This window comes from Amblyomma americanum, chromosome 1 (assembly GCF_052857255.1).
Source record: "Amblyomma americanum isolate KBUSLIRL-KWMA chromosome 1, ASM5285725v1, whole genome shotgun sequence".
Classification (NCBI taxonomy): Eukaryota; Metazoa; Arthropoda; class Arachnida; order Ixodida; family Ixodidae; genus Amblyomma; species Amblyomma americanum.
In genome coordinates, this window is record NC_135497.1 from 185,958,513 (window position 1) to 185,978,412 (window position 19,900).

Here is a 19,900-nt window from a genome sequence, read left to right on the forward strand (position 1 = left end):
GGCTTGACAGACGAAAACATAGGACCCGTTCGACGACGACGACGACGACGACAATCAGGCTCGTGCACTGTAGAATGAACAGTTTGCTGCGCATTAATTTAGTGACTTCATGCTGTAGCGTCCGGTGCTTAGTACGCGTGTCACAATGATGGCTAGGCTTTCTCTTTTCAAGGCGACCAGCAGTATGACCAACAACACCGAAGAGTTCATCTGTCCCATTTGCCTGGAGATTTTTCAGAAGCCAGTCACGATCAGCTGCGGCCACACGTAAGGCTCGCTTTGTTCTCATCGCCGCATGGAACGCATCGCAAACCTCTTCGTGCCGCGTTCTTTCGAGTCTCAGTCCTTTGTGAGATTGTAACTCATAATGCTTACGTGCTTAGAGTCTAGTGCCCTTATTTTTTGCTGTTCGATGAGCACCTCTTTTTTTTAAAACTCCCGAGGTTTGAGCCGTTGTGCTTCCGAGTCCGTCGTGATTTAAACGCGTTTTCGAACGCGCGTCTTTGCCCCTCGAGTCGCGTGCTACAGTGTTGGCCCGGCGTTCGTATGTGCATTTAATTTTGTGCAGCCGTAGAGAACCAGGCGCTGTTAGCAGCTGATCGCGACATTTGTGGAGAAGCCGTCGCGAAGCTGGAAAGAGTTTCGGTTTTGGCGTTCTTCCCTCGCCGAGATCTGCTGTTGCTATGCGGGGGGTCTCGGACGTCTTTCAGACTCCTGGGGATCGCGTAAAGACCAGCCTTGAGCCACGACGCGGATGTAAACAGCAGCAGTGACTGCTGAAACGCAGTTGGAGGAGAAGGGTTTCGCAACGATGCGTGCATCCTTTGTTACGTATACGCAACAGCTGATATGCGCACTTCAATGGAACAGCGGCGCGTGCTTCCACGAACTTCCGGCGCAGTTCGATGGGCAGCGCGCGGTGCTTGGCATGCGTTGTTGTGCGCGTTCTGCGCTCGTTTTTGAGAAAAAATCGCTAGACAAAGGCTGCGAATCATCCTCGCGTGCGAGTAACGCCAGCTTCCTTTGTTCTTCGTTTCGCCCTTTTTATTTTTTGATTGTGACGTCGCTAGAGAACGCGAAATCTGAAACAGCTGTCGGTAAAGGTACCGTTTAAATTCGCTTTTGCGCATACATCGCAGCAAGAATCTCTGCTGTTGTGGGTGTGCTGGAATTATTCGAAAGCTGCGCTCGGAATTTACATTGAAGTGTCTGCTGTGTGTAGGAAATATCAGCGGGTTTGTCGCCGCATTTCGCGGACGCTGTATTTTTTCCATATTCATTTGAGAGTCATAACTCGATGCCATATACTTCAGACCCAATCTTGAAGTTTTAAGGCAATCGCAAGCGGAGTTATATGCACACACACACCACACACACCACACTCTCCAGCAGTGTGGCTAAGGTTACATAATTGCAAGTGACGCGAGTACGATCAGACAGCGAAAAAATGTTTGCTATTTCATTAATTGACATTGGATGCGACCACATTGGAGCTGATTTAAGTGGGCATCAATGCAATTGTGCCAATTAAGGCGGTTCTAGTGTGTGCAGATGGCTAGTGACAGGGGAAAAGATGTGCTGTATATTTCATTTTGAACCTTTTCTTTGCTGAGAAGCAGTTTTCTTTATTAGAAAACTGCCTCTCTTTTGCTCTACAATGTGCTGTAGGTGAAGGTGCATACACATTTTAAACGCAGTAATGAAATGCAATTCTTTCTTTATGCAACCACTAGGCATTCTCTTGAACAGGTTTATTAAAGAAACCCTGGAATGAAATTTTTTAAGGTAAAACATTCTAATTTAATTGTCATATGTATTTTGATTCCTTCAACCATGTAACGAGATCTGTTACTTAGAACATATCTTGGCTGTTATGTGAAAGGTCATGTGGCCTGCTAACTCTTAAAATCAGTTTCTCTATAGAGCTTCTCCATGGTGTTTCTCTGTAGAGTTTCTTCATAGTTCCTCTCTGGAGTTTCCCTCTCAAGTTTCTCTCTGGAGTTTATCAGTGGAGTTCCTCTGTGGATTTTCTCCATGGAGTTTCTTCAAGGAGATTCTCCATGTGCATTCTCTATGCAACATACATGAAAATACTAGCAACATGTTAAAATCAAATTGGCTGTTGCGCATGCTTATGCTGCATGCAAACAGCAGTGACATGCTACTTTGCGGGCTGTCAAAAAACTTTGACACTCATGTAATATTGCATTGAACTCCCTCAGCGAGCACTGAACCTGAATGTTGGTGAATCAGCTGCAGAAATGAATATTGGGGATGTTTTTGTACTGCTTTCTTGGATTTTCTTAAGCATTAGAGGAATAAATACTAAAGAAGTAAAAAAAAGTGGGGGGCGGGGATCTGAACAGTCGATGTTGGAGTGCCATAAAAGAGCACCGACATATTTTATAGGTCGTAGGTATCTTGACTGAATGAGGTGCTGACCTTCAGGAACACTAGAAGTGGAAGGTCACATGGCAAGCAGTACTGTGCTGCAAATATATACCTCGTGTTTCAGAGAGCACTTTCAGAAACTTTCAAAAATAGGCTTTGTGGGGTAAAAATATGGCTTTTGCGGCACAGTATTACCAGTGTTGGCGGACACTAGAAAACCGGTGAATCGTTTTAAATAGTAAGCTGGGTAAGTAATTTTTAATTAACTTTTTAACTACTAGTTAGGCAACTAGTTGCAATTAGAGATTTGTAGCCAGCCGTTAGTAACAGGCATATCAGTTAATAAAATTTCGAAAACGCGATTACGCTTGCCGCTGTGGCTCGACAAAATCTGTCTGCGTCGTGGGAAAATACATGCGCTTTCGAAAGCATGCAGGCAAAGCAACCCCTCCAGTGCACATAACTAGTAGAAAAACCCAAATTTTGTAGAGCCACAGCGTGAAGGGTAATAGCGCTTTCGAAATTCTAAAAACTGGTTTGGCTATTACTAACAACTGGCTACAAATCACTAATTGCAACTAGGCGCCTAAGTCTACTAAATAAAAAGTTGATTATTAACCTCGCATACCTCATAGCACAGGTTTCAGGTGAGGTCAGGATCAGTATAAATTATGTTTTTGTTATTGTGGCAGCCGTACAGCCCCCTCCCTTTTTTGTCAATCCACATGAGGACAGGAAGCATAAGCTACCAGTAAAAATATGCGTTTGTGCTCCTGTAGGATTGTTTGTGTTAGCAGTGCTACCAATTTGCTTGGCTTTGCAGTTTCTGCAGTGGCTGCCTGGCTCAGTGCAAGCAAGATGATCCCAAGTGCCCACTGTGCCGCTCAACTTTTGATCCCAGCAAGACTGTGCGGGCCAAAGACATTGCCAAGAGTATTTCCACTCTCAAGGCGCCCTGTTCGGGCTGCAGGAAAGTGGTAAGCAGTGCTCTATTGATGTGCACAGTGTGGTTACCCACTAGTGGGCAACTACCAGAGAGGGCATTTATTTGGCTTGCCCAGCTTTCGCTGTCCAAGCTGAGGGCCCACCACAGCAACTGCTCGGATGAATTGGAGGGAGCTGCGGCTGCTCCTCCAGTCTACCAGCCCCCACGTGGCCAGTCGTCTGGCAAGGAGAATCGCTGCATCTTTACTTGCCCCTACTGTGAGGCCGACAACTTGGATCTAGCTGCTCTGCGGGACCACTGCAATGCCAATCACTACAACAACCCACAGTCTGTGGTAGGTTCCCTGACGCTAAGAGGGGCTGCACTTATTTGTTTATATATACTATGGTGCTTAGTACTGCAATGTGTACAAAGTGACCTAACTGAGGTTTTTGCTATTTAGTAAATCAGTGTGCCTTCACAAAAGCACAACACCCACCTTGCACAACCGTTCAGTGTACTTTGTTCTGAGCATCGACGGCTAAATGCATCTATTTTCAGCACCACTAGGCTTGCACTGCTTTGTGAACTGAGCTCCTGCCACAGCTCGTATTGAGTGCATTAGTGCATCTGTGACATTTTGCTGGCTGCCCATATTGGGAAAAAGGGTCTGCAGGGTGAAGCATGGATGATGCAGTGACAGGCATGTTGGCAAATGCAATATTTAGTCTCAGATGGCCGTGCAAACAGGTTGGCTTCAGAAAATGCTACTGTTTTGCAATTTTCTGTTCTCTGGATGAGTTGGGTCTGTATGGACCTTGGCTTCAGTGCATAATGCATACTCCACTTAGTGTAGTCAGTGAAGCCTCATATTCTTTATGTAGCACTCAAAGTGTGGGTCAAGGTTGTATTTTTTTGCACTAATTATTTTCACTGTGCACTGTCACCACAGCCCTCCGTGCTTTTTTGTGTGTGTGTGTGCGTGTGCGTGTGCGTGTGTGTGTGTGCGTGTGTGTGTGTGTGTGTGTGTGTGTGTTATGTCTGGGGAAATTTTGCTATTTATGGGGTTGGTAAAAATTTTATAAAGTATTCCCAGCTTTTGTAAAAAAAAAACAGTAGTGTCACATTGGTATTAACCAATGTCTGTAAATGAAAAAAAATATTTGCGACAGTTAAGCTTGTGGTCCAACACGAATAACTCAGCGAGAAGTTGACACTGGTGCTTGCTCTGACCACAAGTTTATCATGTTCTACGTTTGGCTTCACGCTCGGCTGAGTCTTGTCGCCGCTCACGCTTTCACTCCCGGTCAGAGTTTGGAAGTTCCAGTAGGTTTCGGTTTCGACTGCTTCAGTGCGCCTGGTAACTGGAGAACTCATGCTTAAAAACGAATACAGTAAAACTTTATTGATGCGTTCCCGGTTCGTACAATTTCCTGGTTAATGCACTCAAAATTTGGGCAAGTAAAAATGTCCCGTTTCCTCTTATTTATACTGACGGTCACTGACGGTCACTGGGATTGCGTTTTCTGTATCCGATGTTTGTAGCAAGTGGACTCCCTCTATTACAGTAGAATCCTTTTGTAGCAAAGTAGCTCAGACCAGCAGAAATCTTTACTATATATCAGGGTCTTTATTGTATAAGTTGTTGGCGATAGCATGGCTCTGACTAAGCTCGCTGGCCGCTTACTAACCAGGAAGTGTTGGTTTATAAAACGAGCACTCAGAAATGCCTTACATTCTGCTTTTATTGTCCCTTTATGTGATGATTATTTTCAGTTGTCACATGTTATCACATTTTCGACTTGTTTGCGCCTTGTGGAAGTACGTTTACACGAATACAACTTGGCTGCAAAAATAAAGCGAGGTTGATTCCATGTGAAACCAAAGCTTTCCATGATCTTGGTGTCGTCTTCTGTGTTCTCAGCGTCATTTAAAGGGGCTCTGAAAGGGGCTCTAATAAAGTTGCGGTAGGCCTGGGATGTTTAAGCAATCCGCTTCATGAGTATTGTCCAGCAAGAATGGTGCTTTGTATAAGCTGAGTTTTCTGTAGTCAAAGTTTCAATTTCAGCGTCTTCGCACCTTTCCCTCTTCTCTCGTCACTTTTTGCACGCTGGAAAGTCAGCACTCCTTCTCCGGCCCCACCTCCAGGGGCGGAGCTTTCTGACCCGCTGGAGCTGCGCGGCTTACTGGCCGCGGCCATGGTAGCTGCCTGACGTTTGAAAGAATCTAACCAATGGCCATCTCCCAACTTGTATACGCAGGTGCGAGCGACAGAGGAGGGTGCGAACATGAAAAAGTCGCTGGAAAGGGCTCGCCAACTTTCGCGCATGATTGTGGGTTCTGTGCTGCATGTAGAAGTGTATCATTGGGCTCAGGTGTTCTTGACAACACAATGCAGTGATTGAGCAGGTTCATGTGCTCTCCTGGGAAGGTGTTTCAGAGCCCCTTTAAGAGGGAGTAAAGAAATGGGTGCCACACAGTCGAGCATGGCAAAACCCGCCCAGCAAGTGCCACCGCACCTCCCCTTCTTGCCACTGCGCCTCCACTTCTTGCTGCCACGCCTCTGTTTCTTGCTGCTGCTTCCCCATGTTTCACACTACCCTGCTATGAACAAACGCCCTTTTCTTTCCTTTTCTACTCCTCACTGCACTTTTACTGCTTTTCCTTTCTCAGTGACCTGCGCCGCCTTCTTTCTACGTTCATAGCTTTCTTTACTTTTTCCGTGTGCGCTGTGCTTCACGTCCTCAAGGTCTTTGAAAAGCTGGCTTCTTCTCTCGGTTTTCAAGCTTGGTGGTGAAGCCGCCTCAAAGAGCATCGTTTTATCGTATTCGGTATCTATTTGCCGCGCGGTCCTAGACTTCGTGCGTGCCGCGATGTCATCATTCCTTAATGTCATAATTTCGCAGGAAGTACATCACCATGGTCAGAGGCTCTTTGCTATAGCCATTTCTTCGAAAAAAAATTGTTACTATAACTGAAAAAAATGTACAGTCATGTATGGAAGGCAAAATGGGACTGCAGCTTCACTTCAGTATATCCAAGTTTTTACTATATAACAGAGTTTACTATAGCGGGGTTCTACTGTACAGCCTAATTTACTAAGTCCACAAAAAGCGGCATTAATTTTGTAAAAACTGCTTTGTGAGCAATCTACTTTTTGAAAGCAGACCTTATCACGGCGCTGTCCATGCTCTTTCAGGGTGGTCATGTTCTTACCTAGACCCTTGCTGCTAAAAATCTGCTTTAAGGATGGGATATAACTAGTTGTGGTTCAAGCGTCCACGGCAGCTGGCGGCAGACAGGCCACATTGCTCAGATTTCTAGAGGTTGGGGAGTGCTGGTTCTTTGCGTTCAATGGCTCCGTCAGAGCATGGCTCAGCGATGTTGTGTCCGCATGGACGTAGTCATCCAAGTCAACATCTGGCCAGCTATTCATCAACGACGTGTTCTTATAAATCTACATGCACCTGATCACGTCTGTTTTCAGCAGCATCATCTATAGTTCCTGAGCACATGCAATGATGAAAGCAGCGCAGTAGACATGCGCACAGAATCAGCTGCACTGTCTGCTATCTGGCGCTGCCTGTACATAGTAGGAGCACAGACGACTGGACAGGCGGCATAACCACTGCATGGCCAGCAAGGCATTCAAACTTCTCAAATTGCGGCTTTTACTTGATCCACAACTATGTACACAGTAGGTCATGCTTTCACTTTGGATGCTTTGACCAGCCGGTGCACATTCAGGCAATGATTGTCCTTGTAGGCAATCAGCGCTTGCTTGGCTGGCGGTTGCATCTGCAACAGTGCGGTTACAAGGCAACAGTGCAGTATACTCAGGGGACAGCTTTTTTGTGTCTATGCAGTGGGAGGTACGAGTGCCAAGCACGCACCACCAGCTTATAGGCCTGCATCTCTGGCTTGTGAGTGCATGATAATGGCACGCTTGAGGAAGCAGGTGCCGCGCACTCGTAGTTTCCACTGCATAGTCAGAGATAGTTGTCCCTGACTGTGACATAAAAGCAGGCGGCTCCCACAAAGATGTGGCATGAAGAGGAGAAATGTAGTGACTTTTTCAGAGTGCGTTAGGGCAAAAGGGGAAACATCAGAGAACTACAGTGCTGCGCTTACACAATAGTGGGCTGGGTCTTGGGAACATAGAACATGAATGATGCTACAGTAGGCTGCCGTCGCGGTTTCCTGCAGTGCGTTGATGCAAGGGAGCAAAGCATCCTTTAACAAGGAAAGAGCCTGGTAATTTTGTCACTGCTGTCAACGGACCGGATGAGTTGTGAAATTCCTTGCAAACACTAGAAAAGAAGCTGTTCAGAACTTGTGTCAAGGAATGTCAATCGGGATTTCTGACTTGAAAACGTCAATAAATGCCTTCGTCCCTCATCATAGGCCAGAGCAGGCGAAAATAAGCAGGTTAAACAAAGGCGCAGGTTCTCACTGTGCTCCTGGTTTGCTAACATGATGACTTCTGTGCTATTGGCGTCTATACTGCATGAAAAACACAAGCAGCACTATGAAAGCCACACCATGTATAACAGAGCACAGCTTGGTGTAGTTGCTTTGGAGAGCACACCTCTCAGAAAAGGCCTTATCCCTCCCTCTGTTTCTGAAAAATATGAGTTTTGGACGAAGAATCGAACATAACGCACATGTCAAGTGTCAGTACATTTATTTGGTGTGAAAGTACACAGAACACAAGGCGTGTTGTCATATTGCCTGGATTTGAAGAACACTCCAGCTGCTGAAGACAACTAGATTTTCCAGTAATGTTTGCTAGCAGTAGAAACTCATTGTACCTCACTTTGATAGACAGCAGTGCATAATGAATCGGAACTGTGTGGTACCATGATGACAGTAGTCAGCAGCTACTGTGTAGTATATCAAAAAATGCAGGTGTGAGTTATAGATGTTTCTAGCAGCAACCACTCCAGTAGCAGTGTAAGCAGCATTTCATCTCCTAAAGAAAAAAGGCTTTTCACTTTTTTCAGGTATGCCCACACTTGTAAAAAAAAAAAATGCTTGCAGCAAGCTACTTGCATAAAATACGCAGGATTACACTGCAAAAATCTGGAGCTAGTGCCTGGTAGTGGCTGTCTGTGGAGTCGAGATGGGCAACACTTGGCTTGGTGCTTTGTTCTAAAAGAGCAGGTGGCTAATGAGCCACTTCTTGGGTCTCATTTTACCATGCTGTGCAAGTTGACAAAAAAAAAAGGAAGAAAAGAAAGCCGAGACCTATTTAAGATCGGCGCAGAGAAGAAAACCTTGCTCCTTTTTTTTTTTTTCAATTCCCATGGCACATGCTACCTCATACATCACTATTAGTGTCGCTGTGCTGTCACACTCCCATTTTTGGGAGTTACAGCACGTCTTGAGAAGAATCTCACATCAACAGAGTATGTCTCTTTACTAAAAGTAAATTAAGTTGCTTGTTGAGGTGTGGCTGTCAAAACCAATGTGAAGGATGACTACAGCTGCAGTCTTTGTGTACATTCAGGTGTGCCCGGTGTGTGCTTCCATGCCATGGGGCAATCCTCACCAGAAGTCCATCAACTTTCTGAGCCACCTGAACCTGAGGCACCGCTTTGAGTATGACACTTATGTGGTGAGTGAAATGTTTTGTCATTTTGCCACTATCTACAAGAACACTAGGGTGGAAAGAACAGGCTTTTTTTTTTTTTGTGAAAAACTTATGGACAGATCAGCCAAATATCATTATATCCTTTATTTTTATTGGCACAAATGTAAAAAATAAAAGATTGAATGGTGTGAAAAGCTTCTTCTGTGAATCCTGATTACCTCCATACTTTCATTGCATGCTCCTACCCATTACAGAGCAGCAGAAGCAGTGGGACTCTGAGTAAAGAATACAAAATTGGAATTACTGTCTAGCCTTTTGACGGGCAGGTAAATGCCAGTGAGTGGACCTAACTTGAAGCAATTACCTATATTGCAGTGTATAAGTCGACACCCCTCAACTCCCAGCCCTCGCTGACAAAAAAATAAAAGTTGACTCCAAATATACCCAAGTTGTTGTGCACCCGCCCTCCCACTCCCAGGGAATAGCGAAAAGAAAAAAAAACGTAACGTGCATTGGCAAGGCCAGTAGTCGGGCAAAGTGAGACCAAAGACGATCATTGCGCCTCACCCCGTCTTCCATACTGCATGCGGCCGGCTGACTAGCTGCAAATTGAAAATCCAAACCACTGAACTGCCAACAATCCTGTAGTTTTGGATTCTGATGAGGTGCACGCTTTGGAAGTTGTGGGAAGTTTTCAGTCGTGCTGTGTAGCACTTGTCAGTGAAAGTGACCGCCATAAGTGGCCTCAGGAAACGGTGGTGCAGTTCAAATTTTCATAGTAGAAACAATTTTCAAGCAAATTAATGATCCCCCTGCTCTCTTTCTTTTGTGACATATGGAGCTTCATGCATCCTGCCGGAAACTGGCACAAGGCGCATACTACTACCCATGGCTTAGCCGGCTGGAACACTATAAAACCCTGCAAATAGGTCGGCTCCTTGCATAGGCTAGCTCCTCCATTTCAAATGATGTCGACTTATACGTAGCCCCTCCATTTCAAATGATGTCGATTTATACGTGGCAGTGCGCAGCAGCTCTTCCAATGTCTTTCAGGAGCTGCATTTCTCTGCTGCTCATGTTGGGTTAGATGAATGGGCATGTCACTACCACATGCAGTCCGTGACTGTCAACAGCATACAGCTGGCAAACTCCTGTGACCACATCCTGCTGTACAAGAAATGAGGCCTCTCCTCTCAAGGCTGTGCACCCTTTTCACACCATGCCTTGCGGACTTGCCAGTTGTACAGAAGGCTGAGGATGGGGAGTGAGCATGAAACCTGCTAGTCTCCATTCTAAAAAAAAAAAAGTATTTAAAACATTCCATCAAAACATGGCTGAAGTGCATGTTTAATTTGTTTACTTTTGCACATTTCTTGCCAGTTGGCATGTCACTGCTCTGTTTGGGACATTAACTCCCTTCTTGTGGAGTACCAGGCCAGGGTCACCTTACTGCAGTCCGACCTCTCCACCTTTCCTTTTAAATTACTTTGTCTCTCTCTTAAATCAATCCTGTGCTACCAGCACCTTTGGATGTTGCTTGACTAGCTAATGTGGAAACATGGTTGTTTTTCTGATGCAGGACTATGGCATGGATGATGATGACGCACTGCAGCAGGCCCTGGAGGCTTCCCTCAAGGAAAAGTAAAAGCCAAGGTGGCATTCCAGCAGTTTGGAAAGGTGTACCTTTCCCACACTTTTTTGTACCAGTCATGATCAGCATAGAACGGGCCTTTCTTAACAAATGCTGGGTGCCACATTTTTGTACTGCTATTTTTAGATATAGGTATTTGTTGCTGCAGGAACAGCACTCGTGTGTTAACAGTGTCCCACAATGAGCTAGGAGTCCAACTAGGGTCTTCTTTGCATTCAGGCATCTTGTTCCATTTCTATTAAGCCCTGGGCGAGAGAATGCGCGACAGAAAGAACATTATGTGCTGTTGTCTGGGTACTCTGATTTCGTCAGTCTAGCATATCATTGTCTTGGAAGCAGTCATAGCCTGCATGAGCATATGAAAATATGAGGCATGGCACCATTTTTTTCTAGCCACTCACAAATGTGCCAGCTGTATATGTAGATACACATTGCTGTCTTCTGTGTTGCTCACAAGAACAACTTGTACCCTTGAAACTCATTTGACATGTTTTGGCTAATGAAAACCACATGAAAAAAAAAATGTGGTAGCGATTGTGTACATTATAGCCATTTTTAGAAATGCACCCGGTGTTTGGAGTAATATCTCAGGTTAAGCAAGTGAAAGCCCATCCATGGCATGTGCAGTGTGCACTTCCCAAGGGCATGCTACAGCAGTACGAAGCAAAGTGTGTTGTGTCAGTGATGCCTTAGGACATGCTGTATAAGTGTGCTGCAGTAGTGACTGTTGTGGATTGCTTCAGAGGCTAACGTCTTCAGGGAGTGCATCTCATGACTGTTACCAAAAGTGGTGTTCGACGTTAGCACCAGTGGCTGTTGTCTGTTGGTTGGTATACTGCCGTCCAAGCAATGACTGCTTGGTCATTTTTAACCTAGCCAGTGTGTCTTGCAGTGGTAGCTCCATGCCCGTAGAGGAGACTACAGGACAGCTTCAGCAGTACATTTTTGTTAACCAGTGAGATGGCATCAGTTCCATTACAAGCTTCTTGAAAACTTTGTTTATTGTAACTTTCTAAATTAGGTTTAGTTTTCATGCTTCTGTTCTGGTTTAGTAATAAGAAGTGACAGTGGCAACTCTTTAAGAAAGATTTGGACATTATCTTTTTTTTTTTGTGCTGTTACAGTTCATAACTTGCAGATGGCATAGAACCTAGCAGAAGCACATGCAGCTGGTCAAAGTTTTGGTTTTTAGGAGTGCTATTATGAAATTATTTTGGCAAATTAAAATGCTATTGTATGCTTGCAGCTGCTGTGCCTTGAAGTGCTGTTATGAAGACAGCAAAAATTTTAAAATTAAATGCCTAAAAAAAAAATGCATACTGCAGTGTTTAGACTGAACAAGAAACTTTGAAAGTGCTTCTTGTTTTTCATGACGTATACTCGTGTCACATGGGCATTTTAAAGGCCTTTGTACCAACAGTCTGTCAACAATGACCAATAGAGCACTGTTACAGTGCAGGAACTGGTGTGAAGGCCTTTGAGTGGCAACAACATGCACTCATGGATGTGGGCACTTTACAGCCAAGCACTAAAAATAAATTTGGAAAAATGCCTGCTTTGCAGAAATAAAAGTAGCACAGCTACAAAACCAGTGCAACGAGCAGGATATTGTTACTGCCAGTCATATAAAAAATACCCCTTACTCCATGCGTGTCCAAAACAGGAAAGGAATATTGCTTTAAAAAGAGAGTGTAGCAAACTTGGCGGAATACACATCTTATCTTTTTTTTTTTTAACTATTTAGGCTTAAATGGTGGTGGCAGCAGTGCCACAGGTGCGTGGTACAAGATTATGGAACTTTCAATCGCAGTGGAATTTGCTGTGTAGCAGAGGCACGACTCCTTGTTCTCCTAGTGGACCTTTTCTCAGTGACAGTGTGTGCATGCGGCTTGCCTTCCGCCCCACCATTTTTGCAGGGCATGCCTTGTGAAAATGGTGGATCGGTGCACCAAACCCATTCTGTGGCCAGCATTTGATTGACAAATGATGTGATGAACTGCAGGACAATAATTAACTGCTATGCTAGCATCTAGGTGCATGAACTGTGTATACTCGTGTAAGGGCCACACTTTTTTTCCGCGGTTGTGACAGGATGCGGCCCTTGCATGGGACCGGAATTTTTCCGCAAAATTTTTCCAACTGCAGCGGAGCCCCAATTGTGCATCCCTTTTTTATGCTGTGACACTCATTTTTATGACGAATTAGCGCAGTCTCAGCTAATGGTTTTATGGGGTTCAACGTCTCAAAGTGACTCGAGCTATGAGGGACGGCATAGTGGAGAGCTCTGGATAATTTCGACCACGTGGATGGTGTTCTTTAAAGGGGCTCTGAAAAAGGTGCAGTATTCCTTGGATGTAAAAATATGCTGCTTCACAAATATCCCTTAGCAAGAATTTTTTTAATGCATCTTGTAGAAGCTGAGTAATCCGTAGTCAAAATTTGAATTTCACTGTCATCACTTTTTGCACGCTTAAAGGTCAGCACTCCTGGGGCATGAAAATTCCTGGGAGTGGATTGGAAGGGAAGAGCTTGCTGACCCGCCGTAGCGATGCAGCTGACTGGCTGTGGCCATGGTAGCTGTATGACTCTGGAAACAATCGTACCAATGGCCATCTCTGAACAGAATTACACAGGAGCATGCGGTGGAGGGGGGCGCAAACATGAAAAAGTTGCCAGAAAGGAGTCTCCAACTTTCGCGCATGATTGTGGGTTCTCTGATGAGTGTAGAAGTGTATTATTTGGCTCAGGTGTTCTTGATGAGAAAATGAAGTGATTGAGGAGCTCATGTACTCTCCTCAGAAGGTGTTTCAGAGCTCCTTAAACGTGCACTGACATTGCACAGTGCACAGGCGCCTGGCATTTCGCCTCCATCGAAATGCGGCCGCCATAGCCGGGATCAAACTCGCGTGTTTCGGATCAGCAGCCTAGCGCCATAACCACTGATTCACTACTGCGGCTTTGTCCCAGCGAATCCTTAAAATACATAATGCGTTAAAAGCATGAGTGAGAGTGATACAGCTCAGAAGTAGAGGAAGCTGAAGTGCAGGAGTGGAGGACGCAGAAGTGCTTCGCCATCTTGCTTGCGGCTGCTCGGCAGCCTGGAGTAGTACTTCTGTCCCCGATTGTGTGGCACGTAATATTCGTCACAATAGGACGCGCACCTGATAACCGATGCGAATTAGCCGGAGTAAAACAGTAAACTGTGAGTAGATGCAAAGCACGTTCACTGCGGCCTTGATGCAAAGCATACTGGCGCTGGCGACACCGGGCAAACTGTACACTACTACGGCGTGTATTGCCTGAGCCTAGTGGGTGCCATGTCGCCACAAGAAAACACTTCACTAGCGTGGGTGCATCTCAGTCTAGTTTTTTGCGCAGCATAACGTTTTGTCCTTCCTGGTGTGAATGCTGAGCGCACAAGACAAGCGGGCAGTGCTGAGGCACCACTTGTTTGCGGTTCCAGGCGGAGTCTGCTATGCGGTGTGGGGATTGAATGGGGAGATAAGTACGTTCTCCCCACTCGATCGCGGCTGACACGGTTCAAAGCCGCCCGGACCCCACCCCGTGGTCGCGTACGCTACTGAGCGCTCGCCGACCACGGCGGGCCTTGCTCTGGGGGAACAAAGGAACGACACATTGGCTGACACAAACAGGCATTTATTGCTACAGAAACAATAATGCCAGCTAGCAACAAGGTACGCTAATGAATCGAGGACGTCCGACTCACCAGCAAGGTTCCGAGCGAATGTTCGCCCACGCTAGGGCAAGGGATATATCCTCCGAAGGCCGGACGGGACGAGTACGGGAGCCTGTCTCCCCGTCGCTTCCTTGCCCCGCCGTCGAAGAGCGGAGCCGCGAGCGACACGTCCGCACGCGCCGAAAATCCCAGCCGAAAAACCCCCATGCCCCCTCTCCCGCGCGCGGGCTTTGGCAGTCTCACGCGCAGCGATGCTGGCGCCCTCTCTTGCCAGTTAATGTAACTGACAAGGGAATGCGCTCAGCCTCGAGGTGAGGTTGCCGCTGCACGGTGCCTCGCGGGAAAGCAAACTCAGGGGGCTGCAGGGCAGGTCCCCACAGCGGTATGACCTGTGTGTCATCGTACCGAGTGTCACAGGCAGGTAATTGTCTGTGAGCTACCAGCATAACATACCACATAGGCAAAATTACTTACACATGAAGCATTTCTTCTGGCTGCCTTTTTTTTTTACGAATTATCGGCTGCCAAGTTGGGGGTGCGGCCCTTACATGGAGGCAGCCCTTACTTGAGTATATATGGTAGTTCCCGCATGCATTGACCTCAGGCATGAAGATGTGATCCATTTCAAAAGCATCCTTGAACTGGGGATTAAGCAGGTTAAGTGCAGCACTGGCAACTTATTACGTGTCAGATGTGTCTATAGATGGTTCACACTCATTCACTCTGGCTAGATTAAATCAGCTTTGTTCTAACAGTGCAGCATTGCTCTAGCCAGCTCTTGTAGAGGACGTAAGGAGGAGGAGACCCGGCGCACCGGCACCATTGGTGGCCATGGTATATTGCCTTAAAAAATAAGCCCAAGTGGCCATTGTAAAGGCATTTGTAATGGCTATGTTCCCCCTCGTTCCTTTTCTGCTAGGCATATCTGGATTTGCAGCTCATGGCCTCAATAGGGGTGCGCTACTGAAAAAAGGTCCACTGAAACTGCCCGTGTGATACATTTAGTAATGTTTTTGAATATGTTCTGGACATATACAAGCAATTATTTGAGTTGTCTATGTGCATTGAACAGCTGAGGACCTTCTAATGAAAGGTGGGAACCAACCTTCTAGGTGACAAGCTTTACAAAAATTGCCTTGGAACATCTCTCTCTCTCTCTATGGTGCAATCTGCAACAATATTTTTGCATGCTTACTGCAATGATGTGTCATTGGGAGCCCACTGCTGGTTTGTTACCAGTGTGCTAGTCACGTTAGGGTGATTAGCTTGAGTGGTTATTGTGTGCAAGTTTTGTGCATTCCATTTTTTGTTTGTAATGCAGGTACATTACTTTTTTTTACTTTATCATTGTGCATACTATAAGCAGGTTGAAAGAATGTCTTGACATGTACTGTCACAAGTGCAATTGCTTGGACCATTGTAGTCACAATGTACTTAACAAGTAACTGTGAACTTTAGGCCAAGGACAAAATGCTAGGCTGTGCCATCAACTTAAATGAGCAAGCAAGCTGCTGTCAGCCTTGACCAACCTGTATTTGTCATGCTTTTTATACTGTTGCTCTGGTGTTTGCATAATCTAATAGCTGTACAGGACCTGTATATTGAAACTTCCAGTGACTACAAAGGAAGACCTTTGTAGTAGTGCATTCAAAGGTATTGTATTCAGAGCTTGTGCTGGCATCATCAGTTCATCTCATTTTTCTTGTTTGTTCATCATGTTTGCTTCAGTTACAGATAGCATTTGTGCATGCACATGAGGGGCTCATATGCAGTGTATACAGGATGTTTCGCACACTAGTGCCATATTTTGCAGTGGCAGCTGAAGCAGTATTGCGGGGCCTAATTAGCCATTTAACTGATTACCCAGTGTAATGGCTCAGTCTTTATGGCGTTTTGTTGCAAACAAGTTGACATGTTCTGTGAGGCCACATTCTTATGAAGCCAAAATGCTCGACGCTCTAAGCCAAAACGCTCGACGCTCATGTACCAAGATCTTCTCCGTATCAGAGTACCCCACTTCAACATTGACCCATAATGAAGGGTTGTTTTTTGCGTGTTCAGTTCTGTGTGCTGCGTGCGTTCAGAAAGATGCACTATTCTTCTCTGGGCGCTATTTTTTAAATTCAACTTCATGGACTGCATTGTAATTCTGCAAAAAAAAAAAAAAAATTGCTCATTGTCATAATGAAACCATCATGCGTGATAAGAAATGTGATTTTAAAGTCTATGTCAAATGTTTGAAGCTTTATCACAGATAAGAGGTAGCAAAATTGCCTAGTAACAGTAGGACGGCTCAATAGTGTTGCGAAAAATATTTACACCAATAAAAGGATTATTCTGAATTTTGAAGTGAAAGAAACATTTTATGTCGAAAAATATTTTAATATTTTTAAATTTCTGAAGTTTCGGCATATATGGTCTTGTTCAGATGTCTTCACAGTGGGTCAGTTGTAGGTTGGCGTGTAAATATACATTTTTTTTCTATCAAGAATTTTTTTTTAACCACTGGAGAGTGGTGAAGTTTTATTTTAGAAGTGTTGGAATGTCACAAGAAACCATGAGGGCCACCACGGTGACTCACTGGCTATGGCGCTCGGCTACTGACCCGAAAGGCACGGGTTCCATCCCGGCCGCGGCAGTCAAATTTGGATGGAGGCGAAATTCTTGAGGTCCATGTACTGTGCGATGTCAGTGCACGTTAAAGAACCCCAGGTGGTCGAAGTGTCCGGATCCCATCACTATGGCGTCCCTCATAGCCTGAGTCGCTTTGGGGTGTTAAACCTCATAAACCATTAACTTTTAATTTCATACAGAACACCAAAAGTGGCCCCAAGTCTAGTCAAGATAAACATAAAATTTAAAAACGAATGTTCCAATCACTTTACTTAGTTTTGGTTCATTAGAAAGAGCACAAATCACTGATAAGATAAACAGGTATCTCTGTATTGTTTGAATTAACTGTACCGAAACATGCCCTAACTTGCATAAGAAGGATAGGGCTTACCCTGTTCCCTTAAGCCTTGGTAATTTCATGCACTTGGCTCAGTGCGTGAAAGTGTTAGGATGGAGCTACCTTAACAAGCATTTCATAATTTCATAAGCTATGTAACAAACTTTTCAGTTATCTCCAGTGGTGTGAAAGTTTATCAAATGATTAAAATACTGCTGTGCACTTGGGCAACATTTTAAGAATAGAATGTAATTTCATTTATGTCAACTTGCGCTTAATTTAAACTCCGCATAATTTGAACAATTTTTGCGATGTCCTTTGAGTTTGAATTATTGGGTTTGAGTTTCAATTACCTACTGCTAGTTTAATTCCTGTGAAATTATAGGCACATTTTAAAACCCTTTCTAGTTGTGCGAAACACCCTGTATATGTTTTAACAAGCATCAATGATTGGCTTTTGTAAGCAAATGTTTGTTACTTGTCAGTGCTGCTTTTTGTCATGTTCAAAGACACTGGATGGAGGATTTTGTGTAAAGAGGTGGATATGTCATTCAACTGCATAATGTTTGAGCATTGTTAACTTGTAGGTCTTGACACGTTGCCTATGTGAAGAGACATGGGTGGAATACGATACTCAAACATGGTTCACTGTGCAGTGCAGACTTCACAATGTATTGCAGCACAACGCGTTTTCACAAGCTGCGGAATGGGCATTTCTACAAACCGTTCATTGCTTTGCTATGTTTTATTCAAAGCATTTGGATTTCCTGTATATGCAGTCAAATTTGGTATGTAGTCTGTGGTCTCTGTACATGAAAAATGATAATTGTTTTTTGAGGAAAGGAAATAACGCAGCAACTATCTCGCTTATCTCTGCACCTTAAGAGAAGGGCAAGTTTGGTGCTATGTAAATCTGCTGTTCTAAAAGACTAAGCAGACTAATTTGGACTTGACCAGCATTCGGACTTGCAGCCAGGGCTGTAAAGGAAGCTAACAGAATGTTTAAAATGCTATTGTTCAGTGTGAAACAGAACGTTACAAGGGCTGCAAATTGTGGGAAAAGGTGGGCAGGCCCACACATTTTGTGACTGGGTGCGTCATTCTAGCTAAGCCGTCATTTTAGATGCTTTATGACACAATTATTTGCATCACTGAAGTGACATATCGCCCTTTTTTTTGCAAACCCTGTACTGCAGTGCCCTGTTTTTGCATCGCTTCTGGTTTTCTCCACAGGGCTTGCAGTGCAAAATCAGTATCAAGCTAAGGTACCGAGGAACCCAACAGGAAGCAGAACCATGCATCAGAGTATGAAAGAGCTCTACATTTTGTTGGGGCCTGCAGCCGTTCTCATCAGTTTTTGTAAACTGTCAAAGCAATAATTTTTTCTTTTTCCTCCTCCTTGACCAAGTGTGTGGTGTCGTTTTTCATAGCAAGAAATTCAGTCCTGCTGCACAATATGTATACAAAATCTATCCATTGCCTTTGTACACATTACATTTTATCGCTAAAGTGACAAAGTGCTTTCACATAAATGCATCCCCGGTACAGCCAGCAAATGATCCTGGTTGGCCATTGTCCACTTTCAGCTATATGAAATGTGTCCTTGCCTTGAGTGAAGCTTTAGAAAGTCACTCTTGAGCCAAATTTTAGCTTCTAGAGAAACCTTAAAAGGAGCTTTTGCACATACTAAGGATTTACATGGACATCTTCCACACAATGTGAACTAGTTGCTGACATTTTTTTGGGTGTTCGAAGTTGCTGCGTGTGCCACATCCACACATTTACAATACAAAATAGTTTAGTTTAGCGGGCAACAGTGACTTCCCAATGATAGTACAGCAGGAGGTCCTGCTTTTGCAAGTCGTGGAGTCTTCCTGTATGGTGTTTGACCATTTTCATTTTTCACTTTTGTACACCATCTGTAAATAGCCTTTTGTCTATTCAATAAAATTCTATGAAAAACAACTGTAGCTCCATTTCTTTAGGACATGCTGTGTGGACACGTAAAAGATTCCAGCACACCAACTTGTAGATACTTGCTGAAACATGTAAATGGCTTGATAGTGAATCATTCCACAGGTTTTGGTTTTTGAACGTATTTTTTGAAATGCAACCATCTGGGTTGTAAAAAAAAAACGAGCTATGTTCCATAACCTTGGAACAACGGGGAAACGTTCTTGCAAATGTGTGTCTACAAAGTTCGCCAAGCAATGGAACATTTGCTTAGCAATCGGAAACACCGCTGTCGTTTAAAGCTGTTGGAAGAAGGGAGGAAAAAGATAAATAATTGGAGGACACTTAAGCTTCGCCTTTAAGAGTGGAACGAGACAGCGTGTTGCAGCACTGCCAGGGAGTCCACGGAACACCATCGACCGTTAAGACAATTCGATGCCTTGCCCGTTAGACAATTCGCTCTGCTACGTACGGTGAAACAGACGCACGGAGTGGCAAACCATGTAGAAGCGCTGCCAGGTGCCTTGCCGAAATGTGCGGGACTCGAGTTGCACTCGTAGTACTCTTATTGCCAACTGTTCCCAGTTCATGCCTCGGAATACCTCCTGTAAGTAGGCGGTGAATGGCATTGGTGAGATCGTGTGTCCTTGCTGACGTCCTTCCTTATTAGAATTTTGCTGATTTTATGGAGGACTACAGTAGCTGTGCAGTTGCTATATATATCTTCCAGTATTTTCACA

General features: G+C 44.6%; 1 protein-coding gene across 2 annotated transcripts; it reads left to right on the top strand.

Annotated features, from left to right (window-relative positions):
- The first annotated feature begins 17 nt into the window (after nt 1-17).
- Nucleotides 18-18,610, top strand: LOC144114352 (E3 ubiquitin-protein ligase RNF166-like). Of its 2 annotated transcripts, XM_077648011.1 has the most exons (6): nt 18-267; nt 3,215-3,368; nt 3,453-3,671; nt 8,826-8,933; nt 10,489-10,586; nt 18,441-18,610. In XM_077648011.1, exons 1-5 carry the CDS (start codon nt 146-148, stop codon nt 10,552-10,554), a joined length of 669 nt encoding a protein of 222 aa, XP_077504137.1. In that variant the 5' UTR covers nt 18-145; the 3' UTR covers nt 10,555-10,586; nt 18,441-18,610. The 2 variants fall into 2 exon arrangements, with proteins under 2 accessions (XP_077504137.1, XP_077504136.1); XM_077648010.1 differs by having other exon boundaries at nt 10,489-18,610.
- The last annotated feature ends 1,290 nt before the right edge of the window (nt 18,611-19,900 follow it).